This window comes from Coregonus lavaretus (assembly GCF_964263955.1).
Source record: "Coregonus lavaretus genome assembly, chromosome: 29".
Taxonomy (NCBI): domain Eukaryota; kingdom Metazoa; phylum Chordata; class Actinopteri; order Salmoniformes; family Salmonidae; genus Coregonus; species Coregonus lavaretus.
The window spans coordinates 25540085-25554208 of NC_140016.1; the positions used below are offsets into that span (position 1 = coordinate 25540085).

The 14124-nt window shown below is 42.0% G+C and overlaps 2 protein-coding genes across 16 annotated transcripts; one reads left to right on the forward strand and one right to left on the reverse strand.

The window, feature by feature from the left end:
- The first annotated feature begins 31 nt into the window (after positions 1-31).
- On the forward strand, positions 32-9229 carry LOC311104863 (uncharacterized protein). Of its 15 annotated transcripts, none has more exons than XM_084146811.1 (12): positions 32-191; positions 529-762; positions 990-1093; positions 1170-1314; positions 1445-1546; positions 1688-1867; positions 2161-2351; positions 2725-2929; positions 6914-6988; positions 7178-7344; positions 7604-8462; positions 8747-9229. In XM_084146811.1, exons 2-10 carry the CDS (start codon positions 580-582, stop codon positions 7271-7273), a joined length of 1281 nt encoding a protein of 426 aa, XP_084002937.1. In that variant the 5' UTR covers positions 32-191; positions 529-579; the 3' UTR covers positions 7274-7344; positions 7604-8462; positions 8747-9229. The 15 variants fall into 15 exon arrangements, with proteins under 15 accessions (XP_084002937.1, XP_084002943.1, XP_084002949.1 ...); XM_084146817.1 differs by having other exon boundaries at positions 7206-7725; positions 8366-8462; XM_084146823.1 differs by having other exon boundaries at positions 7206-7344.
- Positions 9230-11890: 2661 nt separating this feature from the next.
- LOC311104689 (putative pancreatic secretory proteinase inhibitor) lies at positions 11891-13593 on the reverse strand. The gene is made up of 4 exons (XM_084146569.1): positions 13097-13593; positions 12891-12925; positions 12619-12731; positions 11891-12149 (listed from the first exon to the last, which is right to left on the reverse strand). Exons 1-4 carry the CDS (start codon positions 13152-13154, stop codon positions 12104-12106), a joined length of 252 nt encoding a protein of 83 aa, XP_084002695.1. The 5' UTR covers positions 13155-13593; the 3' UTR covers positions 11891-12103.
- Between the last annotated feature and the right edge of the window lie 531 nt (positions 13594-14124).

The following is a 14124-nucleotide window of genomic DNA, read 5'->3' on the forward strand; positions in this document are numbered from 1 at the left end:
AGTTAATGATCAGTGTGGCCACTGGCAAGTAGTCTCATCTGCACAGTGCAATGGGTGGAGCGTATCCATGGGTTACCTGACGAGACAAGGGTGCAGGAGCAAGCAGAGTAGCCCTTTCCTCCTTTTAAACTAAAGACAAGCCAACTGCTGGACTACATTTACTTAGTGAAGAAAAAACCACCTCTGTCCAGGTAAGAGGTTACTACTACTTAATCTTTGCGATAATCTCACTCATGCAGTTATGAGTTGTGACAACCAGCTTGAAGCTATTACCTGTATGTGGTGTCGTGAACGTCGGCCATTTCATGTGGCTTGTAAACATATTATCTTCCTGTTACAACTGTTCAAACAATGAGGCCATGTACAAATACTTTCCTTTATGGTGCTACTAATTCGTATTGGAACTTCCAGTGCTCCATTGTGAGCGAATGGTTTGTGGTTAGGTATGAGTGTGAATGAAAGCCCTGTTTTACAATGTATTATTTGTATAATTGAGTCACTGGCAGTGATATGGAGGTTTTGACGCAGGTTGGTAACCTTGGCAGAAGTTTTCTTTCCACTAACAAACCCGTGGACGATATGCTATCTGGCTGGCATCGACTCACCCAACCTGGGACGGTTGACCTTCGGGCCCTCCTGGACTCTGAGCAGCGGAGGAGAGATCTGGAGGTCAGTCTGGCTCAGGTCCAAAATGCCCTGCAGAAACAGAGGGTCAGAATGCTCCATAGAATTGGCCCAGGGAGCCAACATGCACTTCCCCAGGTAATGGACATAACTACTGTAGTTAGTGTAGGCTGTGTCCCTTATCACCACTGATGCCACTTTCCATAGTTTTCTTCAGTTTGATATCAGAGATTCTAAAGGAAGGGAATTTAGGCTAATGACACAATAGAATAAAGACATAGCTGAGTGGGTTTCCTTTCTCACAAGGTCACTGTGCTAACCTGTGCCATGGTTTGACCCATATTTGTTCATTGCCTCCCCCACAGATGCTTGTTTTGAATCTTGGGCAGATCAAACGACCAGTAAACCTCCATCCCAGTCTGTTATCAGGGAGCAACTACATCCCACCATATGGTGACCTTTATACAAGGTAATGAAGAACTATGGCGCTTGATGGTCAATGCAATGAATCATTTTTTGGCTTTCTCTTTTTGTATTTTTATCAGGACTTTTCTGTCTCATGTCCTCAGAGTGGGCAGGCTAGAGTTAGACTTGGAGATCATTAGCGCCCAACTGGACCAGGTTCTCTGTTCTGGAGGAAAGCGTCTCCACGGGAATGGACCCCCACCCCAACAGGACAGCTTGACTCCTGTAAGCCCTTGATAATCATAGGAAACTAGTCTCCCAGTGGCAAAATGAAAGTTGCCCAGTATGAAAGGCATATGTCCACTGAAATTAGATGTCTTTCAATCTATCAGTTTGACCTCTGTCTGTCAATCAGGAGAAATGCTTCTGTACCGTTCGTCCACAGTGCCAGAGGGAGGACCATAATATGACCTCCCAGCTTATTGCTCAAGCAGTGGACAAAGGACAACTACTGAAAGTAAAGCACTCTGTATTTCATCCTTTTAACTAATAACATGCCAAAACTGACACGCATTGTAAACACCTTGAGTTGAGAAAAAAGTTCTGGAAGGCTGACTCAACTGTGCTTGGCCATCACCCAAGAAACTGGTGTTTTCAGGAGCGAGACAACCTTGAGCGTCTACTGGAGGATTCCAGGGCCCAGCAGCAGCTGATGGAGCAGGGGAGGGAGGCCCAGATAGCAGCCCTTCACTCCCAGCTGTACCAGGCACGCTCCAGCCTCCAGGAGACCCACAGAGGGAGACTGGCCACACAGGCAGAGCTACATGGCAGCAAGCAGGTAGTCATGGAAGACCAGACCAACTAAACTTGTACAGGGATTTAGACCCTAAATGGATTGCAGGCTGTTCCGTCGTACATATAATCTTGCAGAGCCAGACGTGTCTATCAGTAGTATCTAACCCAGGCATTATCTGATAACACATGACTAACTGAAAACTGAAGGGTATTGTGAACCAGTAGAAAATAATGTTTTACCAATCATATAGTAACAGTTGCCTCTATCATAAGAATGCCACGATAAGGCCATTCACTATTTTCCATAACACCACTTGGTTGGCTGATGCTCTGCAGATAAATGAGTCCCTGCTACAGGAGGTGGCATCTCTCAGACGGAGGCCGGGGGCTGCAGAGGAGCGGGCCTCCCTGATGGAGAGTGACGGACGCCTTCTCAGGGCTCGCATAGCAGCACTGGAGACTGAGCGGGAGGAGCTGCTTCAACAAGGACACCTCGCCACAGGGAGACGACACCCCTCAGCCTTTGGGTAAGGAACCCCCACCCTCTACCATTGATGCACTTGTAGATCTGAAAGGATCAGATGGATATAATCAATATAGTTCCACTTTGCTCTCTGATAGCCTAGGTGGAATTTTCTCCATATTGCTGCCGTACACTTATGCAACCCTTATGGTCTTCATAAGGGTAAAGTGGGTAGGGGTGGATTTGGGATTGAATTAGTGTCTCTACTTTTATCTTGAGCTCAAGGGGAAGTTTCTCGTCTCAGTGTTTTCACTCTTGGCATCGTCAGAGTGCTGAGAGCTCCAGAACACAGAGAAACAGTCAGCCTTATAACAGACTAACAAGAAGCAGGGGTTTGTCTGTCCAATTTTTGCTAAACACATCTGTTTGTGTTTTAGGAGCGCTTGGGAAATGGATGTGGAAGATGCCGAAAAGTCAAAGGAGGGGGTGAGGGAGGAGAGTGCCGTGGAGGAGGAAGATGAGGATGAGGAAAATTATGAAGAGGAGAGAGTAGAAGGGAAGAATGTGTCTGTGGACTTAAGACTTCAGATCCATGAGGTGCCTCTCTCTAAGCCTGGCCCACATATAACGGAAGAGAACCAGGTAAATTACTATTTGAGGGTCCTTTCCTACAGCACCATATCACGTGGAGGCAACCTAACATATGGTTGTGATGTTTTCTTTCAAACATACCTCTCCTCCAAATCCCACTTCAACAGCTCCCAAACTTTTATTTTTCCCAACATACTCAGTTGAATTCATTAGAACATATAAAAATACTATATAATTGAACTAGCATAGTTTTCTTTTAACCTTGGAAATTATTAAGCCATGGCTTTTATTACACTTCTAGTACATTGGCTCATTAAAGACCCATTGCCAGTAAAATATAACTTTATTAAAGTTGAAAAAGTACACATTTCCCCTTCATGCAATCCGATAAACTTTTTTAAGCTAGGATGCTAATTATCTTTGCAGTTTACTGTGCTACATGTTTCACTATCCAGTATCAAGCTAACACATGCTCTATAGACAAGCTATAGACATACTTATGAGTTATATGGACTGTGGATTCCTGAGGATTCACTGTCTTCGAATACTACTGATAAAAAATAATGCTGGACAGTCTCTGCTTCTGGTCTGTGAGGGGAAGGAGGGACATCTGGAGAGCCTCTTCTCTATCAGCTGTGCTCAAATCAACAATGTATACATTGTAACAACCTTATGTAACAGCAAACCTGTTACAGCCACAAAGCCCATGAACAACTTCCATTTTATTAATGTTACATTGGGCAACACAGGGTGTCATTGTTTTAGTCTGAGGACTCTGACATGTTCTTGTTTATTCTTGAAGCTGGTGAAGAGTTTTGACTTCTGGCTTACGCTAATACTAATCCCTATCCAATACTATTTTCTTTGGCCCTGAGCTTGTGGTCCACGGTGCACTGCCTTTTACTGGCCTGGTCCCTGCGGACACATAAACATGGTTTTCGTGGGATATGCAGACTGGAAAGACTTTGTTGGAATACTGCAGGTCTAGACACTTTCCCTCACCGATATGACAATGTCATTATGAAGGGACCAATCAGAGAACAGGGTTATGATGATATCTTTATGAAGGGACTAATCAGAAATCAGTGTTATGACAATGTCATTATGAAGGGACCAATCAGAGAGCAGGATTATGATGTCCTTATGAAGGGGGCAATAGACAGCAGGGTTATAACGATGTCATTATGAAGGGACAAATCAGACGGTAGGGTTTTGACAATGTCATTATAAAGGACCAGTTAGAGAGAAGGGTTAAAATAGCAAACTAAGTATAGGATGTAAAGAATGCTATCCTAGACAGTAGTATTATTCAAAGACAGAGGTAAAGACCGAGGTAATGAAAGTTATTTTTCCTTCGTTCTTTTCACTTCCAAGTACACAATGCTTACTCAGGAATAGGTGTTACAGTGAGGGGAAAAAAAGTATTTGATCCCCTGCTGATTTTGTACTTTTGCCCACTGACAAAGAAATCAGTCTATAATTTTAATGGTAGGTTTATTTGAACAGTGAGAGACAGAATAACAACAAAAGAATCCAGAAAAACGCATGTCAAAAATGTTATAAATTGATTTGCATTTTAATGAGGGAAATAAGTATTTGACCCCCTCTCAATCAGAAATATTTCTGGCTCCCAGGTGTCTTTTATACAGGTAATGAGCTGAGATTAGGAGCACACTCTTAAAGGGAGTGCTCCTAATCTCAACTTGTTACCTGTATAAAAGACACCTGTCCACAGAAGCAATCAATCAATCAGATTCCAAACTCTCCACCATGGCCAAGACCAAAGAGCTCTCCAAGGATGTCAGGGACAAGATTGTAGACCTACACAAGGCTGGAATGGGCTACAAGACCATCGCCAAGCAGCTTGGTGAGAAGGTGACAACAGTTGGTGCGATTATTCGCAAATGGAAGAAACACAAAATAACTGTCAATCTCCCTCGACCTTGGGCTCCATGCAAGATCTCACCTCGTGGAGTTGCAATGATCATGAGAACGGTGAGGAATCAGCCCAAAACTACACGGGAGGATCTTGTCAATGATCTCAAGGCAGCTGGGACCATAGTCACCAAGAAAACAATTGGTAACACACTACGCCGTGAAGGACTGAAATCCTGCAGCGCCCGCAAGGTCCACCTGCTCAAGAAAGCACATATACAGGGCTGTCTGAAGTTTGCCAATGAACATCTGAATGATTCAGAGGAGAACTGGGTTAAAGTGTTGTGGTCAGATGAGACCAAAATCGAACTTTTTGGCATCAACTCAACTCGCCGTGTTTGGAGGAGGAGGAATGCTGCCTATGACCCCAAGAACACCATCCCCATCGTCAAACATGGAGGTGGAAACATTATGCTTTGGGGGTGTTTTTCTGCTAAGGGGACAGGACAACTTCACCGCATCAAAGGGACGATGCACGGGGCCATGTACCGTCAAATCTTGGGTGAGAACCTCCTTCCCTCAGCCAGGGCATTGAAAATGGGTCGTGGATGGGTATTCCAGCATGACAATGACCCAAAACACACGGCCAAGGCAACAAAGGAGTGGCTCAAGAAGAAGCACATTAAGGTCCTGGAGTGGCCTAGCCAGTCTCCAGACCTTAATCCCATAGAAAATCTGTGGAGGGAGCTGAAGGTTCGAGTTGCCAAACGTCAGCCTCGAAACCTTAATGGCTTGGAGAAGATCTGCAAAGAGGAGTGGAACAAAATCCCTCCTGAGATGTGTGCAAACCTGGTGGCCAACTACAAGAAACGTCTGACCTCTGTGATTGCCAACAAGGGTTTTGCCACCAAGTACTAAGTAATGTTTTGCAGAGGGGTCAAATACTTATTTCCCTAATTAAAATGCAAATCAATTTATAACATTTTTGACATGCGTTTTTCTGGATTTTGTTGTTGTTATTCTGTCTCTCACTGTTCAAATAAACCTACCATTAAAATTATAGACTGATCATGACTTTGTCAGTGGGCAAACGTACAAAATCAGCAGGGGATCAAATACTTTTTTCCCCCACTGCACATAATGTTATTACATTCAAACAGAGCAATACTAGCACTTCAAATGCTTATTCTTGGAGCGTACTGGTCTCATTTCCCCTCCAGTTTGGCTGTGCGTGCCCTCATTTTATTGGTTGTAACTGAGAGGTATGTTCCCAAAACCATGTACTTCTACCCGAGTCTGGCTGATGCCACCTTGCATGACTCCACACTGGCACAGACAATCGTTCTTGATTTGAGGGGAGCTGGAAACTTCCTGCTCACTTACTTACTCACTCACACACATACCCATTCTCTCTCTCTCTGTTACTCTCACTCTCTCTCAAATTATGAGGAAATGGGATAATGACCCTGTCATGAGGTTTTCCGTTGCCGTCATCAGAGTCCCAGATTTCCCTGTGTTCTCAGTGTCTGCTAGTCCCTGTTGCGTTTTACAGGCCCCATGTCTGCTGAATTCAACAAAGATACAAACTGCAGACTTTAGCAAATCCTCACAAAGTCAAACTGGGTATGTCTCATGTTAACATTGGCCCACAATCGACTTCAGATAAGTGCAAACTCAGTTTTAGTGCAATAAAGTTGCATTTATCACTACTATTCATACTATACAATGTTAATGCAACCCAACCATTCCATGTACAGAACCTGCAGGAGCCCTTGTGCCAATCCTCATTTTGATAACCCAAGAGAGTTACACCAGCAGGTAAGATTGATAATTCTGACCCATTCTGCAGCAATGAGTAGTGCTAAAGTAGTTAGTGGGCACTGAAGCACATAACAAAAGGTTACACGTGGAGATTGAAGAGACACACCTCTCTGTTCCACATAACATGTCTTCCATGCATTCCATTCTATTTGCTACTGAATAATTATGTACTTCCTTCAGTTTTGCTGGCAGTGAACATCCTGGCAGTGAAGTAGCCACAGATGGCATACTTGGTGGCCTTAGGACCAGTGTTTGTCATGAAGCTTTACTTTATACCTTCCTTACTCGTCTGTGTCTTTATTCTTCTGCTGTCAATGATGTGTCCAATGGTCGTCACAGGACAGAGAGGAGAAAGGGCCGGGATTGGTCGACCGCTGGAATCCATGGCAGCACGAGCCAATAGAAGCCAATCAAGTGAGTTCATGGCATCGTCATAATCCAATTCTTGGCATCACCTCACACCAAGTTGCCCTTATATCATGTAGTGACTTGGAAAGGTATTGACACAAAACTGACTTAATTCTATCAGTGAAGTTAATTATATGTTATTACTGGTAACTGTACACTTTGATCTAGTGAGACCCTATTTTCATTGTATAACAGCTGAACGAGTGGCTAATCATAGGAGTAGATGAACTTGTCCTTTCTGCAGATGACTGCACTGATCATAGAGCTGCAGCAGCAGAGAACGGCCTGTGAAGAGACATCATCCACACTACCTGTCTCCCCCAAGGGCCAGAGAGTGGCTGGAAAGAGCTGCTCTGCTCAAGGTAGGACTGGCAACCCAGAGTCTCCCAGAGGCTTATTCTCTCAACAAGCAGTTAAGCTATTTTTCTAATAACTGAATTGAATCAATTATGTATTGAATTAATGAAAAGAATGTGGACAGATTTCTGTGTGGGAATACCATTGTTTGTTTATGCTTCTACAGTTGGCATGGCCAATATGTGCTACTATACCAGTGGTTCCAGTTATATTGCCAATACCTGTTATTTTGTTTGAAAGTCTGTTTTTCTCTGTGTGGGAGAGATGGAGGAGAATAGGAATGGGCTGGCTGTCCTGGAGAGAGACTGGAGTTCTTCAGGTGGTACCTCCAGGATAATTGGCAAAGGAAGAAGTAACCCACTACATTCACCTTGATCCTTGACTATGTAGGACCACATTTCCATATTCTCCACAATCATCGATGCTTTCTTTTACAAAAACATGTCTGTTTGCATATGCAATAAATCATGTCTCAATCAAGACAGCAGGAAGTGATCAGCTGAGTCGCTGCGTAAATTGTGATCTGAAGTACATCCTCAAGAACTCCTTTAATGTTTTCCTGACATCACCCGCATTGTGGACTGTGTACAGTATTTGTTTTGTCAGTTTAATATAAATATTGGACTGGATTAAATACAACTCTACTATCCCTAGGCCTCCTTTATGGGTATAACAGTTGGACAGAAAAATAACACTGCTGGCAAACAATACCCCACAAGGATCTCACCCCCTCATATCATTTACTTGTATTATGCATGTACACAAGCTTATTTGAAAAAAGACAGGTCTTCTTCAGGCTCCATTGCATAGGCTAACCTATCAAAACATATTCCAAAGATTACACAATTTATGGTTGGCCTGCATGCACATTGTCTAAACAGTGAAGAAAAGTTAATATTGATTGTGGCTGAGTGTGTGGAGGAATTAGTCACTTCCTTGAATGGGTCTTGCTCAATGTTAGACCTAATGGTTATTGCGTACTGTGTGGTTTGCTCTTGTGATCTGTTTGATACCCCTCCCTTGCAGTACAGGAGGTGATTTCCTGCATACAGTCATCATCCGAGTCTGACTTGCCAGTAGATGACAGCTAGTAAATGAAAGTGGCGTGCCCTTTTGTGGACAGGTTTGAACTCTTTTTCTTTTCTTTTTTCTTAATCAATGCGACTTCTTAATCAATACAGTTAGATTACTTATTTATTTCACATAAAATAAGAATAGAGAAGATATTATCAACCAAGGACATTGTCCTTACTCATGGGTACAAAATATGTTTAAAAAAATTATCAGAATAGGTGTTGTTGACTGCTGTGATTATTCACACAGTGCAACACACTGGGGTCAAAATACCCTTCAACTGATAAGATCAAAGGACTTGATTCATTTGAAATACACGCATTCATCACTCAGGTCCATTTCCCTCCGTAGTCACGGAGGAGAGGAGACAAGGAAAGGAGACTACCACACCAATGCCTCATTGCCTTCAAATGATTGAGGCGAACCCCACTAATTCAGACTGTTCGAGCGTACTTCTCCGGAGCAGAGTGCTCCCCTAGCCTAAAAGGATCCGTCGGCCATCCTGCTGGGCCGTCATGTTCTCACAGCTCTTCAGCGGGTTGGCTACGATGAGGGTCTGCTGGATGGTCTTGGCCTTGACCCACACGTGCCCGTTCATCCCCACCACCATCTCAAAGGGGACATATTTTTCCAGGTCCTTGGCTATCACACTCTGGGGCGCCAGCAGCCTGAATGGAGAGAGGACCATTACTATTTAGAACCAGGGTTGTGTTCAGTGGTGCAACATTATAGAATGTTCAGATAGAAATGTAGATCATATGCTGAATATGTGTGTTAACTGTAATGCGGTTTTGAATAAGAGCACTTGCAAAATCACCGTGGACTACTCTTATTATTATGACATACCTGTGTACGAGTCTCAGGGATACCTTGAAGAGAAGCCTGCTGGCTCCAAACACCCCCATCCCCATTGGCTCGTCCACAGCTGTCTAGACACATGTCTTTGTTGGCAATGATAAACTGGGAGCACACCTGGTCCCCCACCTGCAATGGCACCACGGGCACAAAATTGAGAAAGACTAGTGACATCAAACTTTCAATTGAACGACATGTTGTTCAAGGTAAAGGGTCATGCCACCTGGAAGTATAAAGAGGCGTTTGTAACAATACTGACCTGCGCATTAGGTCTATTCCTCTTGGTAGCCCCCTAGAAGGCCAGGTAGGAGAGTGACACTTGCTCACTCCCCTCTAAATCCACCTTGAAGATGTCACCTGACTTGGCAGGTACGATGCCAATCACACTCTCCCCCTTGGCTGGAACGTACTGGGAGAGACAGAATAAGCAGCGAGTCCACAACTTGAGTAGAACCGTGTAACAGATGTACTAACCTAATGGAGCAGCCATAAACAGTTCATTCTGGCAATTTTTGTACAACATTTCGTCTAGTCTTTGTCATTTTGACTAAAATATCATTAAGTCTTAGTCACATTTTTGTCATGAATAATAATTGTGTAGTTATTGTCAAAATTATATAAACAGTGGGCCATTTTAGTCAACTAAATGCCGTTTCATTTTAGTCACATCACATTTGTATTGCCTCATTAACCTATAGTAAACATAAATCTCCGGCCAACATTTTTCTGCATAACATCCTGTCGCATGATTCTCTTCCCAACAGCCAAATTGGCAGAAGAACACATTACTCAGCAGCAGATTAAAACAAAAATCACCCCTTGACAGGGCTGCAGACTAACATGTTCCCCTGGTGGCAATGGTGCCACTAACCTTTTCAGTTGGTGGCACCAGCCCATGATTTGGTTGTATAATTTTTTTCCTGCGTTGTCATGCAATAGATATTTTTTCAAATCACCTTATAAAGTAATACACAGTGCTTTAGACTGTGTAATAGACTACTGAGATGGTAGGCTATTCAATAAATAAATGGTTTCATCTAACATGTCCAAGCAGGAATGCATGATTCAAGATATTCTGATGTGCAACCTAATACAGTGATTGTCATGAATTTAGGGTTGATAATCAGTTGATAATATTTTACTATTAAAATAGGGCTCCAGAATGTTCAGAATTTTGTTGATCAATACAGATGAATTTGCCTACATTTTTATCATAGGCTAATTTATTATGGGGCTAATTCACCACATGAGGAAGTGAAAACTCAAAACACATTAGCTAGATCGCTAACACTAAATATACTGAACAAAAATATAAAATGCCACATGTAAAGTCTTGGTCCCATGTTTCATGAGCATGAAATAAAAGATCCCAGATATTTTCCATATGCACTAAAAGCTTATCTCAAATTTTGGGCACAAATTTGTTTATGTCCCTGTTAGTGAGTATTTCTCCTTTGCCAAAATAATCCATCCACCTGACAGATGTGACATATCAAGAAGCTGATTAAACAGCCTGATCATTACACAGGTGCACCTTGTGCTGGCGACAAGAAAAGGCCACTCTAAAATGTGCAGTTTTGTCACACAACACAATGCCACAGATGTCTGAAGTTTTGAAGGAGTGTACAAATGTCCACCAGAGCTGTTGCCAGGTAATTTAATATTAATTTCTCTACCATAAGAAATGGCAGTACGTCTAACCGGCCTCACAACCGCAGACCACGTGTAACCACGCCAGCCAGGACCTCCACCTCACCTGAGGGATCGTCTGAGACCAGCCATTTGGACAGCTGATGAAACTGAGGAGTATTTCTGTCTGTAATAAAGATATTTTGTGGGGGGAAAAAGAATACTTACCTGGTGCACAATGTTCAGTCTATGTTGGTTTGCCTGTTGAATAATAGGGGACACAGTAGTTTCTCCCTGTCCCACCTCCTTAAATATGTCATCAATCATCAGGGTGAACAACACCGGACTAACCACACTTCCCTGAGGAGTACCATTGTCCACTTCAAAGCCCTAAATGTGCACTTCTGAGGGGAGAACAATAAAAATGTATTCTTCTATGATAAAATAAACGTTTAAGGTGCATGCCGCACCTACCGTGCTGGAGTGTGTGGTCAATCATGGTTTACAACATTCTGCGAAAATAAAAAAGCCCTACTAACTTCTAAAAGACCATCCCCCAAATCCCTTCCAAAATCCCTTCCAAACCCAACACTTCAATCTTTCCCTCTCTTCAACATACTTACAGCAATATGACAACATGCTCCACCATTTCATTGACCATACACTCCAGACACAAACCATTCACATGCTTGCCAACCAGATGTAACAATAAAATGTGACATAGGAGACCAAGGAAAATACAGCAAAAACTTAAGTATATTTGTTGTAGTGCCACCATGTGGATTTTTGGAGTTACTACTACCAATAATTTCACAGAAATTCTAGTTTTACTGTAGGGAAGTGTAATTTATATTTTCTTATGTATATTTATGTCATTATTCATGTGGTATGTTGATTGAAGTACAACAACAAAATTACAAACAAATGTGCACACAATAAGGAGCATCTGGACATTTAATGATAAAGGATTCTACAGGAGCTGGGACTGAAAAATCTATTTATTTTTTACAAAGATAGTGTTACAATGTAATACAAATCAATATGATTATATAAAGTGTGTGTGAGTGAGTGTGTGAGTGTATGCGCATGCATGGGTGTTCCATAAAAAACAACTTCTACAACCAATTCTAACAATCACAGAAAGAATCAAAGATACATGTGATAATATTATCACTTCCACGGCAGAATAATCAGTAGGCCTTCTCTTCAGCAACTTCCATCTTTCACTATCAAGATGTCTGCATTGGTTTCCCTGGAGAGAGAGAGAGACAGAATTATTTAAGAAAGCATACTTTGCAGAATATTTTAAGACTTTGGTCTATTCCAGTGAACTAATTTTGGGCTAATTCTGTGTTTTACATATAATTTTTGTCATAGGCAGGGCACGAAAACACTAGCCTCGTCGCCAGATCTCTTTGTACAGAGATGTCACCAGGGGTCTCTTCACAGTCCCCAAGTCCAAACTGAATTCATGGCAACGCACAGTATTATACAGAGCCATGATCGCATGGAACTCCTTTCCATCTCATATTACTCAAGCAAACAGCATGGAACGGCAGGGGACTGTGAGGACACACACAAACACACGCGCACACACATTTTCAGTTGTATTGTTTGTACTACTATATACGATTTTTTGTTGTATTATTTGTATATCGTTGTATTTTAAATTTAGAGAGGAAACATTTCTGTATAATTAAACTGATATATGTTAGACTCACAGCCGGTGAACACACAGAGAGCACTCGTTGGGGTAAGTGTTTCCATTATTGCCACACACTGGGGAGTAGTTGAGCGGGCACGCCTGGGTTAGGCTCATATCCCCACAGGAAGGCTGATAAAATAATTAAATAACATTTCAAGTTTATATAATTTTTTGACTCCAACCCTGGTTGGTGTTCTATATTCACACATTTAAATTCACATGAATTAATTTGTAGTTGCCAAATTAGTATAGGGAACTGTAATGATAACATTTGAATGGAAGCCTCACCCTCCTGTAGAGTCTGGATTGGTCCTCTGCATCTGCTAATGTGACACATAAGGAGAATTGAGCATATTATTATTTATTCTTTACTATCATAATCACTTAATAACTACTAATGAACAGCACAATAGACAGTACGACCTTTGTAATTTTTGGACAAACTACAGTTCCTATATTGAAAGGAATTATGAAATATGTACAAATGTATTTACCTGCAGAAAATAAGACAGCCAGACAGATTAGCAAAATAGTTTTCCCAATCATGTTCATGTGGTCTGGCCAAAAGAGATCAAATTCAACTGATAAAATTGTTGGTGTAGGTCCAATTACTGAATGCAGCTCCAAAAGTACAATATAATCAATATTATATCTCCTTTGCTTCTGTCTCTTCTGCGATGTGCCTTGCTCAAGGTCTGCTGTTGGTTTGGAACCTGTGGATGTTGTGTCGTTGTCATATAGTGGAGGGCTCGTCTGTTTGTCTGTGAAATAATGTGACCCTGTGTCGTGTAAAGCTGATGTTTTGACGCCCCTGCACCTGACCAGCCCGCTGGCAACAGTTTCAACAGAGCCCCCCTATTGTCCAGGTCTTTATTAAGGGATGAACATTCCTACTGCCTAAATATTGCTGAGCGCACTATAAAAACAGAGGGGCGGGGGGGCAGGTGTGCGTGACACTGGTGTTGTTGATGATGAAATGCATACCTATGACCAAGAGTTTACTATGTTACATCTTTTAAAGCACTGAATTGAAGACTGTACATTATGTTCACTGAATTTGTACTGAATTTGTAATATTTTGGGCCACACAACAATATGGTCTGATCTTGTTTTCACCTGTATGGTAGGCTAATTTAGTTTCACTAGGCCTACAGTTGACCTACTTACACTGTGTGTACAAAGCATAAAAAACACCTGCTCTTTCCATGACATACAGTGGGGGAAAAAAGTATTTAGTCAGCCACCAATTGTGCAAGTTCTCCCACTTAAAAAGATGAGAGAGGCCTGTAATTTTCATCATAGGTACATGTCAACTATGACAGACAAATTGAGAAAAAAAATCCAGAAAATCACATTGTAGGATTTTTAATGAATTTATTTGCAAATGATGGTGGAAAATAAGTATTTGGTCACCTACAAACAAGCAAGATTTCTGGCTCTCACAGACCTGTAACTTCTTCTTTAAGAGGCTCCTCTGTCCTCCACTCGTTACCTGTATTAATGGCACCTGTTTGAACTTGTT

Excerpts from the sequence above, each read along its gene's own strand:
- LOC311104863 (XM_084146809.1), top strand. The coding sequence starts at position 580 with ATGCTATCTGGCTGGCATCGACTCACCCAACCTGGGACGGTTGACCTT. Across the intron at positions 763-989 it reads GCCAACATGCACTTCCCCAG|ATGCTTGTTTTGAATCTTGG; the intron begins GTAATGGACATA and ends CCTCCCCCACAG. Across the intron at positions 6,989-7,205 it reads AGCCAATAGAAGCCAATCAA|ATGAACTTGTCCTTTCTGCA; the intron begins GTGAGTTCATGG and ends TCATAGGAGTAG.
- LOC311104689 (XM_084146569.1), bottom strand. The coding sequence starts at position 13,154 with ATGAACATGATTGGGAAAACTATTTTGCTAATCTGTCTGGCTGTCTTA. Across the intron at positions 12,926-13,096 it reads GGCTGTCTTATTTTCTGCAG|CAGATGCAGAGGACCAATCC; the intron begins GTAAATACATTT and ends GTGTCACATTAG. Across the intron at positions 12,150-12,618 it reads TCTCTGTGTGTTCACCGGCT|GGAAACCAATGCAGACATCT; the intron begins GTGAGTCTAACA and ends CTCTCTCTCCAG.